This window comes from Neofelis nebulosa, chromosome 4 (assembly GCF_028018385.1).
Source record: "Neofelis nebulosa isolate mNeoNeb1 chromosome 4, mNeoNeb1.pri, whole genome shotgun sequence".
Taxonomy (NCBI): Eukaryota; Metazoa; Chordata; class Mammalia; order Carnivora; family Felidae; genus Neofelis; species Neofelis nebulosa.
In genome coordinates this window covers 28,708,883-28,726,178 of record NC_080785.1, presented here as the reverse complement: position 1 = coordinate 28,726,178, position 17,296 = coordinate 28,708,883, and the positions used below count along the sequence as shown (strand labels likewise).

At 38.2% G+C, this 17,296-nt stretch overlaps 1 protein-coding gene across 2 annotated transcripts; it reads right to left on the bottom strand.

Annotated features, from left to right (window-relative positions):
- Window positions 1-3,422: 3,422 nt before the first annotated feature.
- NDUFA5 (NADH:ubiquinone oxidoreductase subunit A5) lies at window positions 3,423-17,154 on the bottom strand. 2 transcript variants are annotated; one of them, XM_058724438.1, is made up of 5 exons: window positions 17,009-17,140; window positions 16,636-16,680; window positions 12,009-12,125; window positions 7,300-7,365; window positions 3,423-4,579 (listed from the first exon to the last, which is right to left on the bottom strand). In XM_058724438.1, exons 1-5 carry the CDS (start codon window positions 17,027-17,029, stop codon window positions 4,478-4,480), a joined length of 351 nt encoding a protein of 116 aa, XP_058580421.1. In that variant the 5' UTR covers window positions 17,030-17,140; the 3' UTR covers window positions 3,423-4,477. The 2 variants fall into 2 exon arrangements, with proteins under 2 accessions (XP_058580421.1, XP_058580423.1); XM_058724440.1 differs by lacking the exon at window positions 12,009-12,125 and having other exon boundaries at window positions 17,009-17,154.
- Between the last annotated feature and the right edge of the window lie 142 nt (window positions 17,155-17,296).

Below are 17,296 nucleotides of genomic sequence, written 5' to 3'. Positions count from 1 at the left end.
GTCTACCTTTTCATTTACTTTGTTCTCAAAAAGGTGGTATTACTATTATTGTAGCATGGGCAGCAATCCCGTTAGTTAAGTACTGAGTTTTAAAGAATATTCTACCCTCAGTTGGAAAATACTCATGGTATGTTCAGCGATTTGCTACTTTACCCTAGACCCCACAACACACTTGAATAGGAGTGTTTATGTAACCATGGAGGCTGGGAGGAAAAGGCAACGGTTGGTATTAGCCTGTATGTGGGAATTTTCTTATACAGAACATTGTTGATTTCCTGCCTTTGACAGAGAAAACATGAGGGTAGCATCTGTCTTCCAGTGACTGGGGCCTGATGTAAAGAACTGGGAAGAGGCGTACAAACTCTGATGTCTGCTCTTGCAGTTGGAGCACGTGTGAAGCAAGGTCCTGCAAGACCTGAAGACCTTAGCTTCTGAGAACAGTGGAACTGATCTCTTAGACTTCATGGGAGAGTTCCTGGATAAACAGAACACAGACTATCTGGAATACCATCCTGGTGGGCAGAAGGAATTAGAAGAGCTGGCCCAAAGGGTATCTGTTTGAAAAGCCTGCTAAAGCATCAGGTAGAGACAAGTTCCGAGGGCAACACAGCAAGCCTTCCCATTGTAGTAGGTCCCAAAGTCAGCTACCTATGAATCTTGTTCTCCATTTGACAGAAGACTGCTTTCACTTTTGTCTAGTATCCTCGTTGTGCTTGAAAATAAATCTGCTTTGCAGCGAAAAGCTCAATTAGCTTCACTTCTGTAACTGCACTTTAGGATTAGAAAAGGAAATGACAAAGATAAACTCCTTTTCTTCCATCCCCCCAATTCTGAGGGGGGTAGGGGCACAGGGAGTAGAGTAACAAATAATGAAGAAACACAATGAAACCTGAGTCCTGGTGGCTCACAATGGCTGCCACTGCTGACATCCTGTCATTTCTATTCAGGTAAGACTACTTTTCCAACTTCTGGGGTAGAAAGGAAGGCAGCCCTCAAAACTGAGCCTTCCTTACTCCAGTGGGCACCACATACCCTGTTTGCCCGTGACAGTCATAGTTTATTCCTGTTACCTTATGGAATTTTTTTCTTTTAGAGAGAGAGAACATGAGTGGGGGAGACAGAGAGAGAGAGAGAGAGAAAGAGAGAGAGAGAGAGAGAGAGAGAGAGAGAGAGAGAGAGAGAGAGAGTATTAAGCAGGCTCCACGTTCAGCACGGAGCCCAATGCAGGTCTTGATCCCACAACCCTGGAATCATGACCTGAGCCAAAATCAAGAGTCGGATGCTCAACCGAGCTACCCCAGAACCCCATCCTTATGAAAGTATTAACACTTCTTCTCTCAAAATCATTTACAGGCTGAATGAAAAATTATACAGTCATCCTAGATGTAAATTATTTCCATCCCAAAGGAAAGAAGGGGAGAAATTTGAATATTCTGCACTCAGTACCCAGATAGAAGAAAGGGGGCATCAACTTTGCTGCCATCTTTTTGTTTGCAAGGCTCAAACTGGTAAGCTTCTTTTTCTTTTGAAGTATGTGGTGTATGATTAATCTGAATGAAATATGAGAAGCCTAGGGAGATTTGAAATAGGCCATTCTGAAAATTACTAAAATTAGTCTAGAAGCCACTCAGCAACACTGAAGATCTTTAAATAGAATCATTTGTAAAGTGATCAGGAAAGCTTAATCTGGAAGTTTATAGGAGTAAAAAACTATCAGGTTCAGTAAGGTTCTCTGAGCAGTTGGAATGGCAGTTAGTAAATGTAAAAATAAACATGAATGTAAAAAATGTAAAAATAAACATAGCCATGCCTTTTAAATACCTACCCCATTAACATGATCTACCTATAATCCATATGAAGATTTTTGCACAAAATGAAATCCAGTTTACTACCTCTGTTCCTATTTATTCTGTATAGTTACTTTGACCAAACAAGCAGGACGGAGCCTGTTTTGGTACAGTCCACATAGTACAGGCAGGAGTAACAACCCAAGAATGTTCATAAAAAAATATATATATATAATGGTTAAGAACACGAGTTCTGGAGGAAGACTGTCTAGGTTCAAAATTTAGCTCCACATCTTACTAGCTACACAAACTTGGTTATGTTCTTACACCATCTCTTCACCTGTTTTTCCAAGGCCTCCACGTAGCTTACAATGGAGTACAATAGCAGGAGAGCACTATTCACACTGAATTCTGGTTTCCTTATCTGGAGAAATGGAGATAATTTGCAAGATCACACTTTTTTTTTTAATGTTTATTTTTGAGAGACAAAGGGAGTGTGTGTGTTTGTGTGTGTGTATGCAACTGGAATAGGGGCAGAGAGAAAAGGAGACAGAAAATCTGAAGCAGGCTCCAGGCTCTGAGCTGTCAGCACAGAGCCTGACGTGTTCAAATTCATGAGCCTTGAGATCATGACCTGAGCAGAAGTCGGATCCTTAACTGACTGAGCCATCCAGGCACCCTGTAAAATCATACTCCTGAGTTGTGCAGATTTAAGAGGGAAATTAGTCAAGTACTTAGAATAGTGCCTGGCAAACATTAACAAATATTAGCTACCATTACTGTATTACAACTACTATTCTACCACTGGCATTTCTTTAAAAAAATTTTTTTTTCTAGGGTTTATTCATTTTTCAGAGAGAGAGACAGAGTGTGGGAGGTGGGAGGGGCAGAGAGGGCTGAGCTGTCAGCACAGAGCCCAACGTGGGGCTCGAACTCACAGACTGTGAGATCGTGACCCGAGCCGAAGTTGGATGCTCACGTGACTGAACCACCCCGGCGCCCTTACCACTAGCATTTCTAATGCAAACATCAATAAGGCCCCCCCCTTTTTTTTTTTTAATGTTTTTATTTAGTTTTGAGACACAGAGAGACAGAGCATGAGCAGGGGAGCGGCAGAGAGAGAGGGAGACACAGAATCCGAAGCAGGCTCCAGGCTCTGAGCTGTCAGCACAGAGCCCGACGCGGGGCTTGAACTCATGGAGTGTGAGATCATGACCTGAGCCGAAGTCGGACGCTTAACCGACTGAACCACCCAGGTGCCCCCAATAAGGTCCTTTTAATTAACAGGCACAGAGAAGCTCTGTTGGTGAAATAGATAAGACACCCAAGAACCGTGGAAGTGGGGCTAAAACGTTGGAGAAAAGACACACCAAGTCATCTGTTTGTTATGTGCTCAAAGGACCTGAAAAAAATGGTTGGCTATAAATATAATTTATTATAGTGAAAGCAAATGCTTAGACCTGGAAAGGAAGCTATAAATCATAAATTCTTCTTGCCTCCACTTGGTCACTGAGTTCACAACGGCAACAGGACCATGGGAATGAGAACCCCTGGACTTCTGACTCCCTCTAAAGCTTTTCCCACTTCTCCCACAGAAGCTTTCTCTTGCATTCAGACTGCTAAAAAGTAACTCAATCCACTTCATTTAATATTTATTTACCATTTAATTTACAGCGCTGTAAGGGGAGAAATATATTGGAAAAAATACAATTTTCTCATTCTAAAAATTCTGAATTGATTCTGCTTTGCCACAAGGAATGGCAAAACACACACATATGCATACAAACGCACAAGAGCATTATCTTGAAGTTAAAAAATACCAAATTTAAGTATTTAGAAATGATAGGGCCTAGGAAAAAAGGGTGAGGACACATTAAAAGTAATTTATGCCAACTGTTTCTTTCCTTCGATAGCATTTATTTTCGGTTTGATACCCAGCTGCACTCATATTAGAAACTTAGTGAAAACCACCTAGTGATTCTACTTGGAAGTTACAACCCATGTGACACAGAGATGTTCTGAATATAAGCCTGTTCATAAGTCAGGTAAACTTTAGGAACTCTCTATGTCTCTTCTTTTACATAAATTCTATCTCTACCTTGATGTACTTTGGTTGATCAAGAAAACAAAAGGCTAAGGAACAGAAAGCTAACTTCTTTAAATGAGACAAAAGGAAACATTTTTACAATTACTATAAATAGGTCTTTCTTTCAAATACCAAATCAGTTTCCTCAACTGTACAACTACAATTTGATGGTTTTCACTTTTACTACTTCACTTCAGTGATTTATAAAATTTGTCTAAACAATAATACTAATTAAGTATCTTTCCTATTTTTTTCAGGATAAAAACCATTAAATGATGTGTTGAAGACATGCCTAAAAATACTTCACATTTCAACTATGGCTTCTGCATTGAAAATCTATAAGAACTTTTCCAATTAACTTTCCAATCTTTCCACAACCTGTTTAAAAAAAAAAAAAAAACAAAAGAAAAGAAAAATTTTGAAATAATTTAAGTGAATGCTTTACATATCAAGTATGGATTCACAAATCCCTATTACCACAGTCATCAATTTTAACAAGTCTCCTAAATATGTTCTGTATTAGTTGTCTTGATTTTAGATATTAATAATAAGGAACATTTAATTACATCAGTTTCCCATCAACATGCTAGTCATTTAATGATGATTATATTGGCCATTTCCATTGGTTGGCAGGAGGCTCTTCCACTAAAGGCTCCCATGGTTTCCACTGTATCATTTTTCTTGCCAGACTTAGTTCATTTTCAGCCTGTTAATAAAAATTTTTTAAAAGAGCATTTGAATATACTATTTAATAGATATTTACCATAGCTAATGACTGAAATATAATTATCAGAACTATTATCATATTCATACCTAATAAGCTATTCTACCATCAAATGTTCTACATCATTAATTACCTTACCTTTCATAGCTACACAATCATGAGTAAGAAAAGATGGCTTTTGAATTTTTCTATTTGATTAAAATTTGCTATTAGAGTGTCCAAAAGCTTATGTGGTGAGTTTTCAAACTAATTGTCTGTTTCACTATTAGACTCCAAATTCTTTGAGGATCAGAAGTATGTCTCTTTACCAGTGTGAACGGCTTTCAAACTTATTTTATCATGGCCCATCGTAAAACACAACAAACAAATTCTACTAAGGGAACCACAACACACACATATACCTAAAACAAAACTAAAAATATGATTGCTTTTACTAGCTATGATACATTATTCTCTATTATGTTTTTTTAAATGCTAGTCACAACCCATCTAACTGATTTTACTGATCCATAATCACTTGAGATCCACAGTTTGTAAAACAGTGATCTATGGAATGTAGAATATCACAGGTGGACAAAAAATATTCATTGATTGAATTAATTTCCTTATCAAAGGTTGTTATATTTACTTTTTCCCTTGAAACAAATTTATAACATATTTGACAAATATATTTCAGGTATCTTTTTATTTCACAATTTTTATACAACAAAAGACCTATGACAACTCTGGCCAACTTAGAAGAAAGAACACTATTAAACACTTGTCAGGATGTCACAGAAGGAATTCAAATACAGAGTAAGTGCCAGATTCTATCACAGGCTGTTAATTCTGTAGTTTAAAGCAATGCCTCATTTATGCCAGTGGTACAAAACAGACAATCTGTGTGTAGCAGCAACAGTCTAAAATGTGTACAATGAATTAAAGAGTAGATTAAATGAAATCTGGAGGTGGAGGGATTTACTAATGCTGCAATGAGAAAACAGTATAAACACTAATTAAAAGTATCCCTGACTGCCCTTTGGCCCAGGTCCCTCGAACATTTTTAAGCCCCCAAGGCATTGTGTAGTGTGAGGAGGCTGCCTAACCCAGAACATAGCTGGACCCAGCTGCATGTGGCCCAGTGCCCACCCCTTCTCCCTTCCTTTAGCTTCTAACACACTCACTACCTTTTCCTTATTCCTCTCATGCTGTCTGCTACCTACATGTGACTACTGAGTGAACACTGGAAATGCAGCTAGTTCAAATGCATATGTGCTGCAAGTACAAAATACACACTAGATTTTAAAGACCTAGTATAAAAAAGAATGCAAAATATGTCAATATTTTTAAATTGATTACATGTTTAATAATATTTTAAATATATTGGGTTAAGTAAAACATTATTAAAATTTAATCTTACTATTGCCCATAAAACATGGAGAACTGCACAGCTGACTTAAAAATACTTACTGAATTTTAAGACTATAACTGTATGATAAATTAATGTATCAGTTAAATAAAGTCATGATCAAAGGGAAATCTGACAGAAAAGAAAGAGGAACAGAAAAGGAAAAGAAGTTAGCATCAAGTTCCCATATGGTACAACAGCTGGCAAATAGAAATATAGAAAGGCCAGGAAAACAGGCCTTTGAATGACTGAAAATGGTCTACATTCATAAAAAGCAGTCTGAATGCCCTATTCCTCTTTTACAGAGTCATCTAACAATTCTTCTGAATTTGCATATCATGTCTGTTGGTGATATAACTCCCTCATCACCAATACTACCCAGTATTTCCTTTTCTTTGTCCTTTAATAAAACACAAGAAAAGAATAAATAGTTGCACTTTTTTTAAATACAAAAACATGTACAAATTAAATGAAACAGAACTGAATATCAGACATATTTAAGGGGAGACATCTAAACCTATAATATGGGAGAGGGGGTTCTAAAGTGGTGGGGCAAAGGGGCAGGGTGATTTAATCAAGAAAATTATGAGAAAAGATACTCAGTTGAAGTCAAAAGGCAAAGAACAGACTAAAAAAATGTGCAGACAATGATTAGTATCTCTTTTATTTGAAAAAACACTCAAAGAAATAAAGAAGAAAAATACTAAACACAAATGATAGAGTAAAAACATTAATGACATGCTTTATATAAAACACAAGAACATATTTTAAGTTTAACCTTACTAATAATTCAGGAAAAAACGCACAACCTAAAAAAAAGGCATAATCTCCCGATTTAATTAAAAATTGCAGCATTCTTGCCAACATAAATGTGTTAATCCAACAGTCAAAAATAAAAGTGTATTTTAATTTTATGATTCACAAGATCTGTATCTCTCCATATTAAAAATATACTAGGACTTTAAAACATAAAAGTATTTGTATCTAAAAAGATAAAAGTGTCCATATAACAGTAACACCGTGTTACTAGTTTGAACTAAAGTAAGGCTAACAAGAACATGCTGATTAAATTCAAGGTGTTTCACACTCCAATTTTCCAACAGAAGCCTCATAAATTCATGCATAATTAATGATAAATATTTGACATATACATGATAGAAAGATTTCCTACATGTGATTATTCTTATATTTGAGAGTTGATATAAATAAAGAAATTCAGTTTTCCTTTTTTTCTGGAATGTCAGTTTTATATCTCTAAATATTGTGCCTCTGAACATTTAAAACCAAACATCTAACTATTCAACTTTTTCTTTACCTGAAGAATCACCTCTTCCAGTTGGCCACCCTGAAGTTGGTCTTCTAATTTCTTAACATCTGGTTCCTAAAATTTAAGGAAAAAAAAGAAAAAAAGATTTAAACAAAGGAGTGCAATATCTAATATTTAATTAGATATCTATATCTAATATTTAATTAGGATATTGAGGCCAATATTCCAATTAAAAAGACCCAAATATAAAATAGCACTTAATTTGGCAAATATAATTAATTTTTCTTTCATTGTATCCTTACTAATGTTTGCCAAATATGTGGTGGAAACCCATTTCATCTCTCTACTATTTTATTGCTTTTCTGTCTTAATATTAACTTGCTTATCAACAGTAAGAAATACGATGCCCAATTCAGTCTTTCTAAAGTACAGATTTTAAAATATCACTTTATTTTCTTAGTATTTCCTGTATTTCCTCTGAGAGCATTGGTATTGAAAATAAATACTACCCTGTGACCCAGAATTCCATTCCTAGGTATATACCAAACAGAAAGCGTAATACATTAATCAAATGACATGTTCAAGAATGTTAGCACAAGAACAGTAGCACAAATTATAACTCCAAACTGGAAATAATTCAAATGACCATATATAATTAACAAATACAGTATTTGGATATAACAGAATACTATATAGCAGTGAGAATGTACAAACTACAACTGTATGCAATAACATGATTCTCTCAAACACAGTATTAAGTGAAAGAAACCATGGACAAAAGAGCACAGCATGATGATTCCATTTATAAAAAGTGAAAATCCAGGCAAAATGAATTTTCGTGTTAGAGGTCAGAAGAGTAGTTATCTTTAGGAGGGTAGTAACTTGAAGGGGAACGAGAGAGTTTGGGCATTCTGGAAATGTCCTCCTTTTGATTTGGTGTTAACATGGGTGTGGTTACTTTGTGAAAAGTCATCAAGCTCTACACTTATGATGACGGCACATTTCTTTATGTACATTATTCTTCAATAAGAGATTTAAAAAAATACCTAGAAAATTCAACGACATACATTTATTTATTTCTAGTCAACTGAGCTTTGTGAGAGCCGGAAGTATGTACACACTTACACATACATAAGGTGTTAAGTAGGATGGTTTTTTGGCCCACAAATGGAACGAAAAGAGGGAGAAAAAAACAAAGATATTTTCTACAGGAATTGGCATGTTTCTGCCTCAGGGCATCTGCTGGCTGCCCAGGGATATCTGCATGGCTTGTTCTTTACTTCCATCGCTCATATGTCACCTTCTTAGTAAGGATCACTAGGATAATAATTTATATTGTGGTGGGCTAAATAATGCCCCACAAAATGTACATGGCCTAATCTCTGAAACCTATGAATGTTACCCCATATGGCAAGTACTTTGTAGATGTTAATTAAAAATCCTGAGACAGGCAGATTATTCTAAAATATCTAAGTGGGCCCAAATACAAGTGTCCTTATAAGACAAAGGCAGAGGGAAATTATGCATAGAAGAAGGGAAAGTAATGTGACCACAGAGGCAGAGATAAGGGTGATGTGGCCATAAGCCACGAAATGCTAAAAGCCACCAAAGCTGAAGAGTCAAGGAACAGATTCTCCCCTAGAACCTCTAAAGCAAGTGTAGCCCTGTTGATAACCTTGATTTGGGCCCTTGATACTAACTTTAGAATTCTGGCTTCCAAAAATGTAAAAGAATAAATTTCTACTGTTTTAAGCCACTAAGTTTATTAGAAGAGGCACAGGAAACAAATACATATATGTAACATCCCTGACCCTGAAACACATCATTCTCTTTTTCCATTTTTCCTTCACTGCACTTAACTATCTTCTAACATGCCATGTAATCACTTCCTTTATTTCCTTAATTCTTTGCCTCCCACCATTAATGTGTAATCTCCAAGAAAGCAGGGATTTTTATGTTTTGTTCACTTCCTTATAGGCACTAGCTTCCATGCCTACAACCACACATGGCATATAACAGGCATTCAGTGGTTCTTGAATAAATAATAGTTGGAAAAGAAAGGGTGGGGGAAAGCAGATGAACATGTTTGAGAAAGATTGTTTAACTCAGAATTAACTAAGTTTTAAAGCCAAAATTCAGGGGCATGTGGGCAGCTCACTCAGTTAAGCATACAACTTCAGCTCAGGTCATGAGTTCATGGCTCTTGAGTTCAAGCCCCACCTCTGGCTCTGTGCTGACAGCTCAGAGGCTGGAGCCTGCTTCGAATTCTGTGTCTCCCACTGTCTCTGCCCCTCCCCCGCTTGTGTTCTGTCTCTGTCTGTCTCACTCTCTCAAAAACGAATAAACATTGGGGCGCCTGGGTGGCGCAGTCGGTTAAGCGTCCGACTTCAGCCAGGTCACGATCTCGCGGTCCGTGAGTTCGAGCCCCGCGTCAGGCTCTGGGCTGATGGCTCAGAGCCTGGAGCCTGTTTCCGCTTCTGTGCCTCCCTCTCTCTCTGCCCCTCCCCCGTTCATGCTCTGTCTCTCTCTGTCCCAAAAATAAAAATAAAAAACGTTGAAAAAAACGAATAAACATTAAAAACAAAAAATAAAGCCCTTTTTTCTTTTAATGTTTATTTATTTTTGAGACAGTGAGAGACAGAGCATGAATGGGGGAGGGTCAGAGAGACAGGGAGGCACAGAATCCGAAGCAGGCTCCAGGCTCTGAGCTGTCAGCACAGAGCCCGACGCGGGGCTCGAACTCACGGACCGTGAGATCATGACCTGAGCCGAAGTCAGACGTTCAACTGACTGAGTCACCCAGCTACCCCTAAAGCCCTTCTTTTAAAAAAATAAAATAAAAAATAAAAAAATAAAGCCAAAATTCAAACCCAGAGCAGAGAGGCCAGTCACTGTTAGGAGACCCAGGAGATTAAAGAAAAGAATGTCAGTTAAGCGTCCGACTTCATCTTAGGTAATGATCTTGTGGTTCATGAGTTTGAGCCCCATGTCGGGCTCTGTGCTGACAGCTCAGAGCCTGAAGCCTCTTCAGATTCTGTGTTTCCCTCTCTCTCTGCTACTGCCCCATTTGCATTCTGTGTCTCTGTCTCTCTCAAACAATGAATGAACATTAAAAAAAAAAAAGTCCTTCTGCTTTAAAGAAATAAAATACGGAGGAACAGTTATGAAGAAAGCAAGCAGAGAAAGACTCAAAGTTGAAGAGCTTCACCTCATGAAAAGAAAAAGGAAATTTCTTATTGTGATGGGAAAAACGGCATAAGCCCATTTTCCTCAAGGAAAACATGAAATTAAAAGAAATGCTAACTTCCCCCTTAGACTTTAATCTATAAGTTACTTTCACATTTATCAAGAATAAATGTTCCAAATCAAAATACATGGTCCTGCTGTATACCTAAGGAAAAATAATTATGCTCTTTGGACTACAGAGTTTGTTATGTTAACCTAATAATACTAAGAATACATTAGGGCCACTTATCACATATATGTAAATTATCTTTCAAGCTTATGAACACTATTTTGGATAATTATAAAAATCCATGAGATAACTGCTAGTGTGAAAATGTAATAACTTAAAAATTTAATTGCACAACAGTACAATATAGTTTGGTGTAAAAGAACTAGCAGCAGTCTACCATATGGCTACAGCCTTGGAGTTAGAAGCTATAAAATGCCTGTGTTAGTCTGTTAGGGCTGCCATTACAAAATCACATAGACTGCATGACTTCAACTACAGAAACTTACTTTTTCACAGTTTTGGAGACTGTTAGTCCAAGACTGAGGTCTGACAGGGTCAGTTTCTGAAGAGAGCTCTCTTTCTGGCTTATAGAAAGTCACCTTCTCAAAGTATCCTCACATGGCAGAGAGAGTGCAAGCTCTCGGCTGTCTCTTTTTTTTTTTCAATTTTGTTTTAATGTTTATTTATTTTTGAGAGAGAGACAGAGCACAAGCAGGAGAGGGGCAGAGAGATGGGGAAACAGAATCCGAAGCAGGCTCTGGGCTCTGAGCTGTCAGCACAGAGCCCGACGTGGCACTTGAACCCATGAACTGTCGTGACCTGAGCCGAAGTCAGATGCTCAACTGACTGAGCCACCCAGGTGTTCCTCTGCTGTCTCTTCTAATAAAGACACTAGTCTTATTGGAGCAGAGGGCCAATCTTATGACCTCATTAATCTTAATTACCTCTGTAGAGGTTCCAGCCACATTGAGGGTTAGGGCTTCAACAGATGAATTTGGGGAGGGTGTGGGTACATATTCAGCCCATTAACAATGCTTGATATAATTTCTGGTAGTTAAGAGACTAACCTGGTCTCTCTGCAACAAAGCACTTTTTAAAATAGTTATTTCTGACAATTTTCTTTAAACACAACACACATTTTTTGTTTGTTTTACTTTCATTTTCTTCTTTACTCTGAAACTAGATTAGAGATAAGACTGACATATCTATAAATAAATCAACAATCAGTGAAGGACTTGAGAGGGAAAAGAGGTTAAAGAAGCAGCGACAATGTTAGCCTAGAGAAGGGACTTGACCTTATTCTTCCACTCCAGTATCTAATAGTGGCCTGCAGAAGGAAAGCACTTAGTGGACAGGAGTTTGCTGAATGAAAGGGAAAAAGGATGGAAGGAAAGCACAGAAGAAGAGAAATGAAAGGAAGTATGCAGAATATGCAGAACACAAGCAACTGATTTTTTTGTTGTTGTTAATGTTGCACCGGAAACCATAAATCCAAGAAAGCAAAATCAAGTCAGATACTTACCGCCTTAACCATACTCAACTTTTCATTTGTAATCTGTTCTGTATACTTTCTATATGCTGCATTTTTAGGAATTTGCTCAAGAACATCAAGAATCTTTGTGTACAGTATTCTTAGCCTCTGAAAAGACAAATCACATACATTTCCAGGTTAAAATATCACCAGATTTAATGGAACACTTTAAAGTCTCATGAATTATTTAAAAAAACCTCACTTCTGATTTTTACAAAGCATTTAACTCTTCTTTGCTACAATTGCTTCATGTCTGTGCCCTATAAAACCATCCCCTTTAAAACTATGAGTATAGTGAACCCTTGAACAATGCTGGGGTTATGGGGTCAATCCCTGTCATGGTTGAAAATCCACACAGAACTTTTAACTCCCCAGAAACTTGACTACTCATAGCCTACTATTGACTGGAAGCCTTACCAATAACATAAACAGTTAACACATATTTTGTATGTTGTATGTGTCATATATTGTATTCTTACAATAAAGTTAAGCTAGAGAAAAGAAAATGTTATTAAGAAAATCATCAGGAAAATACAATTACAGTACTGTACTGTATTTATTGAAAAAAATCTGCATATAAGTAGACCCATGCAGTTCAAACCTGTATTGTTCGAGCATCAACTGTACAAATATGGACAGTTTTCATGCTCCATGAACAAAAGTTGTATATAAGTTAAAGGTATAATAACAAGTAAAAATAAAACTGCATCCTAACTTATTGTTAATGATCTATTTGAAAATCAACTCATTTACTAAATCATTATTTCTCAATTTGAGATCCTAAGCACTCAAATTCAGATTTTCCCCCCAAGTTTTCTTATTTGAATTTCTGTAGAAATAAAAAATACAGGGGCATCTGGGTGGCTCAGTCAGCAAAGCTCTTGATTTCAGCTCAGATCAGGATCTCATCATCGTGAGATCAAGACCCCCATCAGGCTCTGTGCTGGATGTGGAGCCTGCTTGAGATTCATTCATTCTTTCTTTCTCTCTCTCTCTTTCTCTCTCTCTCTCCTCCCCCCTTACATTATTTTAGATAACTCCCTATATGCGTAAAATATGCAATGCTTATCAGGATGATCAAATTTAACTAAATGTAATCATGATATTTCAGCTTTATAACGACTGAGTTGGTACCATGTTAATGAAGGTTTCACCACAAGCTTAATAGAGAAAAGGAGCAAGAGAACTGAGTACAGCACATATTGAAGCACAGTGAACTTAAAGTTCACAAACAGTGGTTAGTAGTAAAGTCACATGGTAAGAAGTCGTTAAGCAGATCCTGACTCATGACAGTTCATAAATAACAAGTATAATCATAAATATACATACATAATTATTTTTTATTTCCTTGTATTTTATTTGAAATTTTAGTTTAATTGTATAAAATCGATAGGTACTAATACCTACTTCTATTTGTATATATTCACAATATACATATGAATAAACAAATAAACAAACCTTGAGGGCCTCTAATTGTTTTTCTTAAAAAAAAATCTGCATATTTAGACATTATTTATATATTTGAATATGATGTCCCATATAGAGGGTATTTTTAATTATACTAATTTAGACCTTGTCAGATAACATATAATCCAAATTATGTGTGGGTTTTTACCCTCATCTCTTCTTAATTTTAGCAAAGGATATGGCAATAGAAAGGCGTGATAAGAGACTTGGGTTCTAAAATGGAGATGTTAATAATACCCGCTTCAGGGGTTGTTGTGTAACTTAACAGTACCAGGCACACATTAACTTTCAGTACGTGTTGGGGGCGCCTGGGTGGCGCAGTCGGTTAAGCGTCCGACTTCAGCCAGGTCACGATCTCGCGGTCCCTGAGTTTGAGCCCCGCGTCAGGCTCTGTCTGGGCTGATGGCTCGGAGCCTGGAGCCTGTTTCCGATTCTGTGTCTCCCTCTCTCTGCCCCTCCCCCGTTCATGCGCTGTCTCTCTCTGTCCCAAAAATAAATTTAAAAAAAACGTTGAAAAAAAAAAAATTTAACTTTCAGTACGTGTTAGCATTATTATTATTCTGTTGGAGGGAGTCACTTCAGCAGATATCAGAGAAAAGGTTCAAGAAAAAGCAGCATCTGAGACAGACCTGGAGAAACGGTAGGACTTGGACACTTAAAGATGTAGAAAAAAGCAATCTTCACATAGAATACACACAAAGGATTGAATAGCAGGAAAAAAAGGAACATAATAAGTATACAGTTGTATTTTTCTTGAACTATGCTATCCAGTAAGGTAGTTACTGGCCAAATATGGCTACTGACCACTTGAAATGTGGCTAGTCTGAAATACGATGTGCTGTAAATGTAAACATACAGTGGACTTTGAAAATCTAGTATAAAAATATAAAATATTACTTTTTATATCGAATATATACCGAAATATTTTGACTATGTTAGATAAAATATGTTGTTAGTTTTTACATTTTTCTTTTTTAAAAAAAGTGACTCCCAGAAAATGTTAAATTACAAACATGGCTTACATTTATAATTCACATTATATTTTTATTGGACAGCCTGTGGCTAGAATATAGAACACATAGGAAATGTTTAGGAGATAAAGTTAGAGAAAAACTGAGTCAGACTGTAAGTGGTTTTGTGTGCCACATTAAAGCATTTGGGATTATTCTGTGGGCAATTAAATGATTTAGGAAAATTATATGATTAGATTTGTGTTCCAGGAAACTTAACCTGTAGTAGTGACTTAAAGGACTCGATGGAGGAGAAAAAGGCAGAAAGGCCGGCAGGATAGTTGCTGTAATTGTCTACACATAAGAGAATAAAGAGGTAAGACTGGAGAGCTATTACAGAAAAGGATCAACAGAACTTGTCGCTGAAATAAACATGAGGGAAGATCCAGGGAAAAGAGAAGTACCAACTGTGATGTCCAGCTCCAGCCTGGAGAGTAGGAAGACTCATCATCATCAGGCAAAATAGAGTCCACAGTAAAAGAAATAGATTTAGAAAGGGAAAACCAGGAGTTCAGTTTCAGACAATAATGAGCCATTATCAACTCATAATTAAGACATTCATCCAACAAACCTTATGTTTTCTGAGCACATACCATGTGCTAGTCACAGCTCTAGCAGTGAACAAATGGAATGAAAAATCCCTGCCTTCACAAAAATCTGCCTTCTAATAGAGAGCCAATGAGCAGGATAAATTAGTAGAATACAGTATGTAGAATCGTGATCTGGAGGGCCTCTGTTAGGACTCTTTTAGAGTGAAATTGAAAGCCACTGGAGGGTTTTGAAAAGTGACATGACCTGACTCCCCAGCAGGCTGACTCTAGCTTGGGTGAAAAAAGACCAAACTGAAACGGTGACAAGAAGCGAGAGGCAGTTAGGAAGCAAATGCAATTATCCACAGCTTGATGATGGTAGCTGAGAATATGGTAGTAGCAGAGGAGATAGTGAGAAGTACTCAAAATCTGGATACGTTAAAAGTAAAAACCCAAAGGATTTAATGAAGTACTAAATGTGGGGCGTAAACAAAAGAAAAAAATTAAACACGATTTCAAGGTTTCTGACCTGCGTGACTGCAAGAATGGAACTGTCATTCATTGAGGTGAGCAAGCCTGCGAGAAGAACAGGTTTGAAGGAGAAGAGTAAGAAGCCAATTTTGGACATTACGTTTGGGTTGCATGTCTGACATCCAAGTGGAGATGTCCACTAAGCAATTAAATATACAAGACTCTCATAAAGAGAGGTCAGTGATCCACAAAAAAAATCTAAGAATTATCAGTGTATTGGTGGTATTTAAAACCACTCGGTTGGGTCCAGACAAGGAGACGCATATAAATAGAGAAAAGTCTGAAGAAGTCCCAAGAACCAAGTCTTAACACTCCCAAATTTGTAAGTGGGATACGAGAAACGACCAGAAAAGGAGAAGGCAAAAAGAATAAGAGGAAAAAAACAAAAAAACCCAGGATATTGAGGTGGCCCCACGCACAAAGTGCTAGATGAAGACAGTGCCCAATGTGACAAGTGCTGTTACTGGGTCAATTAAGATGAGAAAGGAGAGCTGACCGTTGGATTTAGCAGCAAAGAAATACTGACCTTGCAAAGAGCAGTTCTAGCCAAGTCTGAGTGGAGTGTGTTCACAGGGGAATAAGAGAAATTGGAGACAGTTAAGTATAGATTAAGTCTTTCGAGTTATCTATAAGGAGGAGAAAAATGGGGTGATTACTGAAGCGAGGAAAAGGATCGAGGATGGTTTGTTAGATGCAAGCATTCTGAATACTGATGGGAAAGACCCACTAGAATGGAAAACTGATGACATAAGGGGTTAGTTACTAGAGCGATATATTCGGTAAGTCTAACTGTACTGAGGTCACCCAGGCAGAAAAGGGGAGGCGGGAGAAAAGGTGGAAACTGGAGATACGGGAATGGGAGGGCACTCATAAAAGTACCAGCGAAGCCACGAGAATGCTACGGGAAAAGTCAACAAGAAATGGCATCGGATCAACGAGGTAGACGCTGTTCTCGTCTCAAGACAGCTCTCAGGCTGAGCTGTAATTCGGGGCTTGAAATATCCGCATTCCGACAGCCTTTCAAACGAGGTCACAGAGTTGGAGTCTTCCTTGGGAACTCAGCAAAGAAGCAGCACGTACCTCGTGTGGACTCTCACACACAGCCAATCCCACAAGGCCCGTGGTCTGTTCAAAAACAAAACAAGGTTCACGCAGGTTACAACGCCGCGCGTCCACCACGCTAAGGAAGGGCAAAACCACCACTTCCCTGGCTAAAACCGGCCGAAAACCAGCCAGCTATCGGTCTCTCCGAGCCAGTTGTTCGGAGCGTTTTTCTGCCTCTCCCAGAGAAGCTACTAAATCTGCCATCCCGGAAAGCACAGCAGAACGAGTACCCCCCAAAAGCACCCGCAAGCCCGCGCCAGTTCCGGCCGCCACCGCAGGATCAGGGGCTATCGGGCTGACTCTACCCGCACAGTCTAAATTCCAACAATGACCTCCCCATTCACCTTACCTTCTTCAGCAAACCCGCCATGACCGTGCCGACAGACCGGGGACGCGCAGCCCTCTGGGAACCTCCCTCAGACCCGCTCAATCCACCACCGAGGGACCCGCTCAATCCACCACCGAGGCCGGCACACCGTCACCTAGGAAACAGCTTTGTTCCTCCCCCTCACGCACTCAGGCTCTCCACTGAGTCAAAGGCTGTGCCCCGCCCATCCCTAAAGGGAAAATTGACGCATGCGCAGTGAGTACACAAAGCGTCACAAGCAGGTGCTGGAGGAAAGGGATGTGTCATAGG

Bases quoted from the DNA above. Each gene is read 5' to 3' on its own strand.
- NDUFA5 (XM_058724438.1), bottom strand. From the start codon at position 17,029: ATGGCGGGTTTGCTGAAGAAG. The intron at 7,366-12,008 runs GTAAGTATCTGA...CTTAAATTTTAG, and splicing joins AGTTGAGTATGGTTAAGGCG to GAACCAGATGTTAAGAAATT. The intron at 4,580-7,299 runs GTAAAGAAAAAG...TTTTATTAACAG, and splicing joins TGGAAGAGGTGATTCTTCAG to GCTGAAAATGAACTAAGTCT.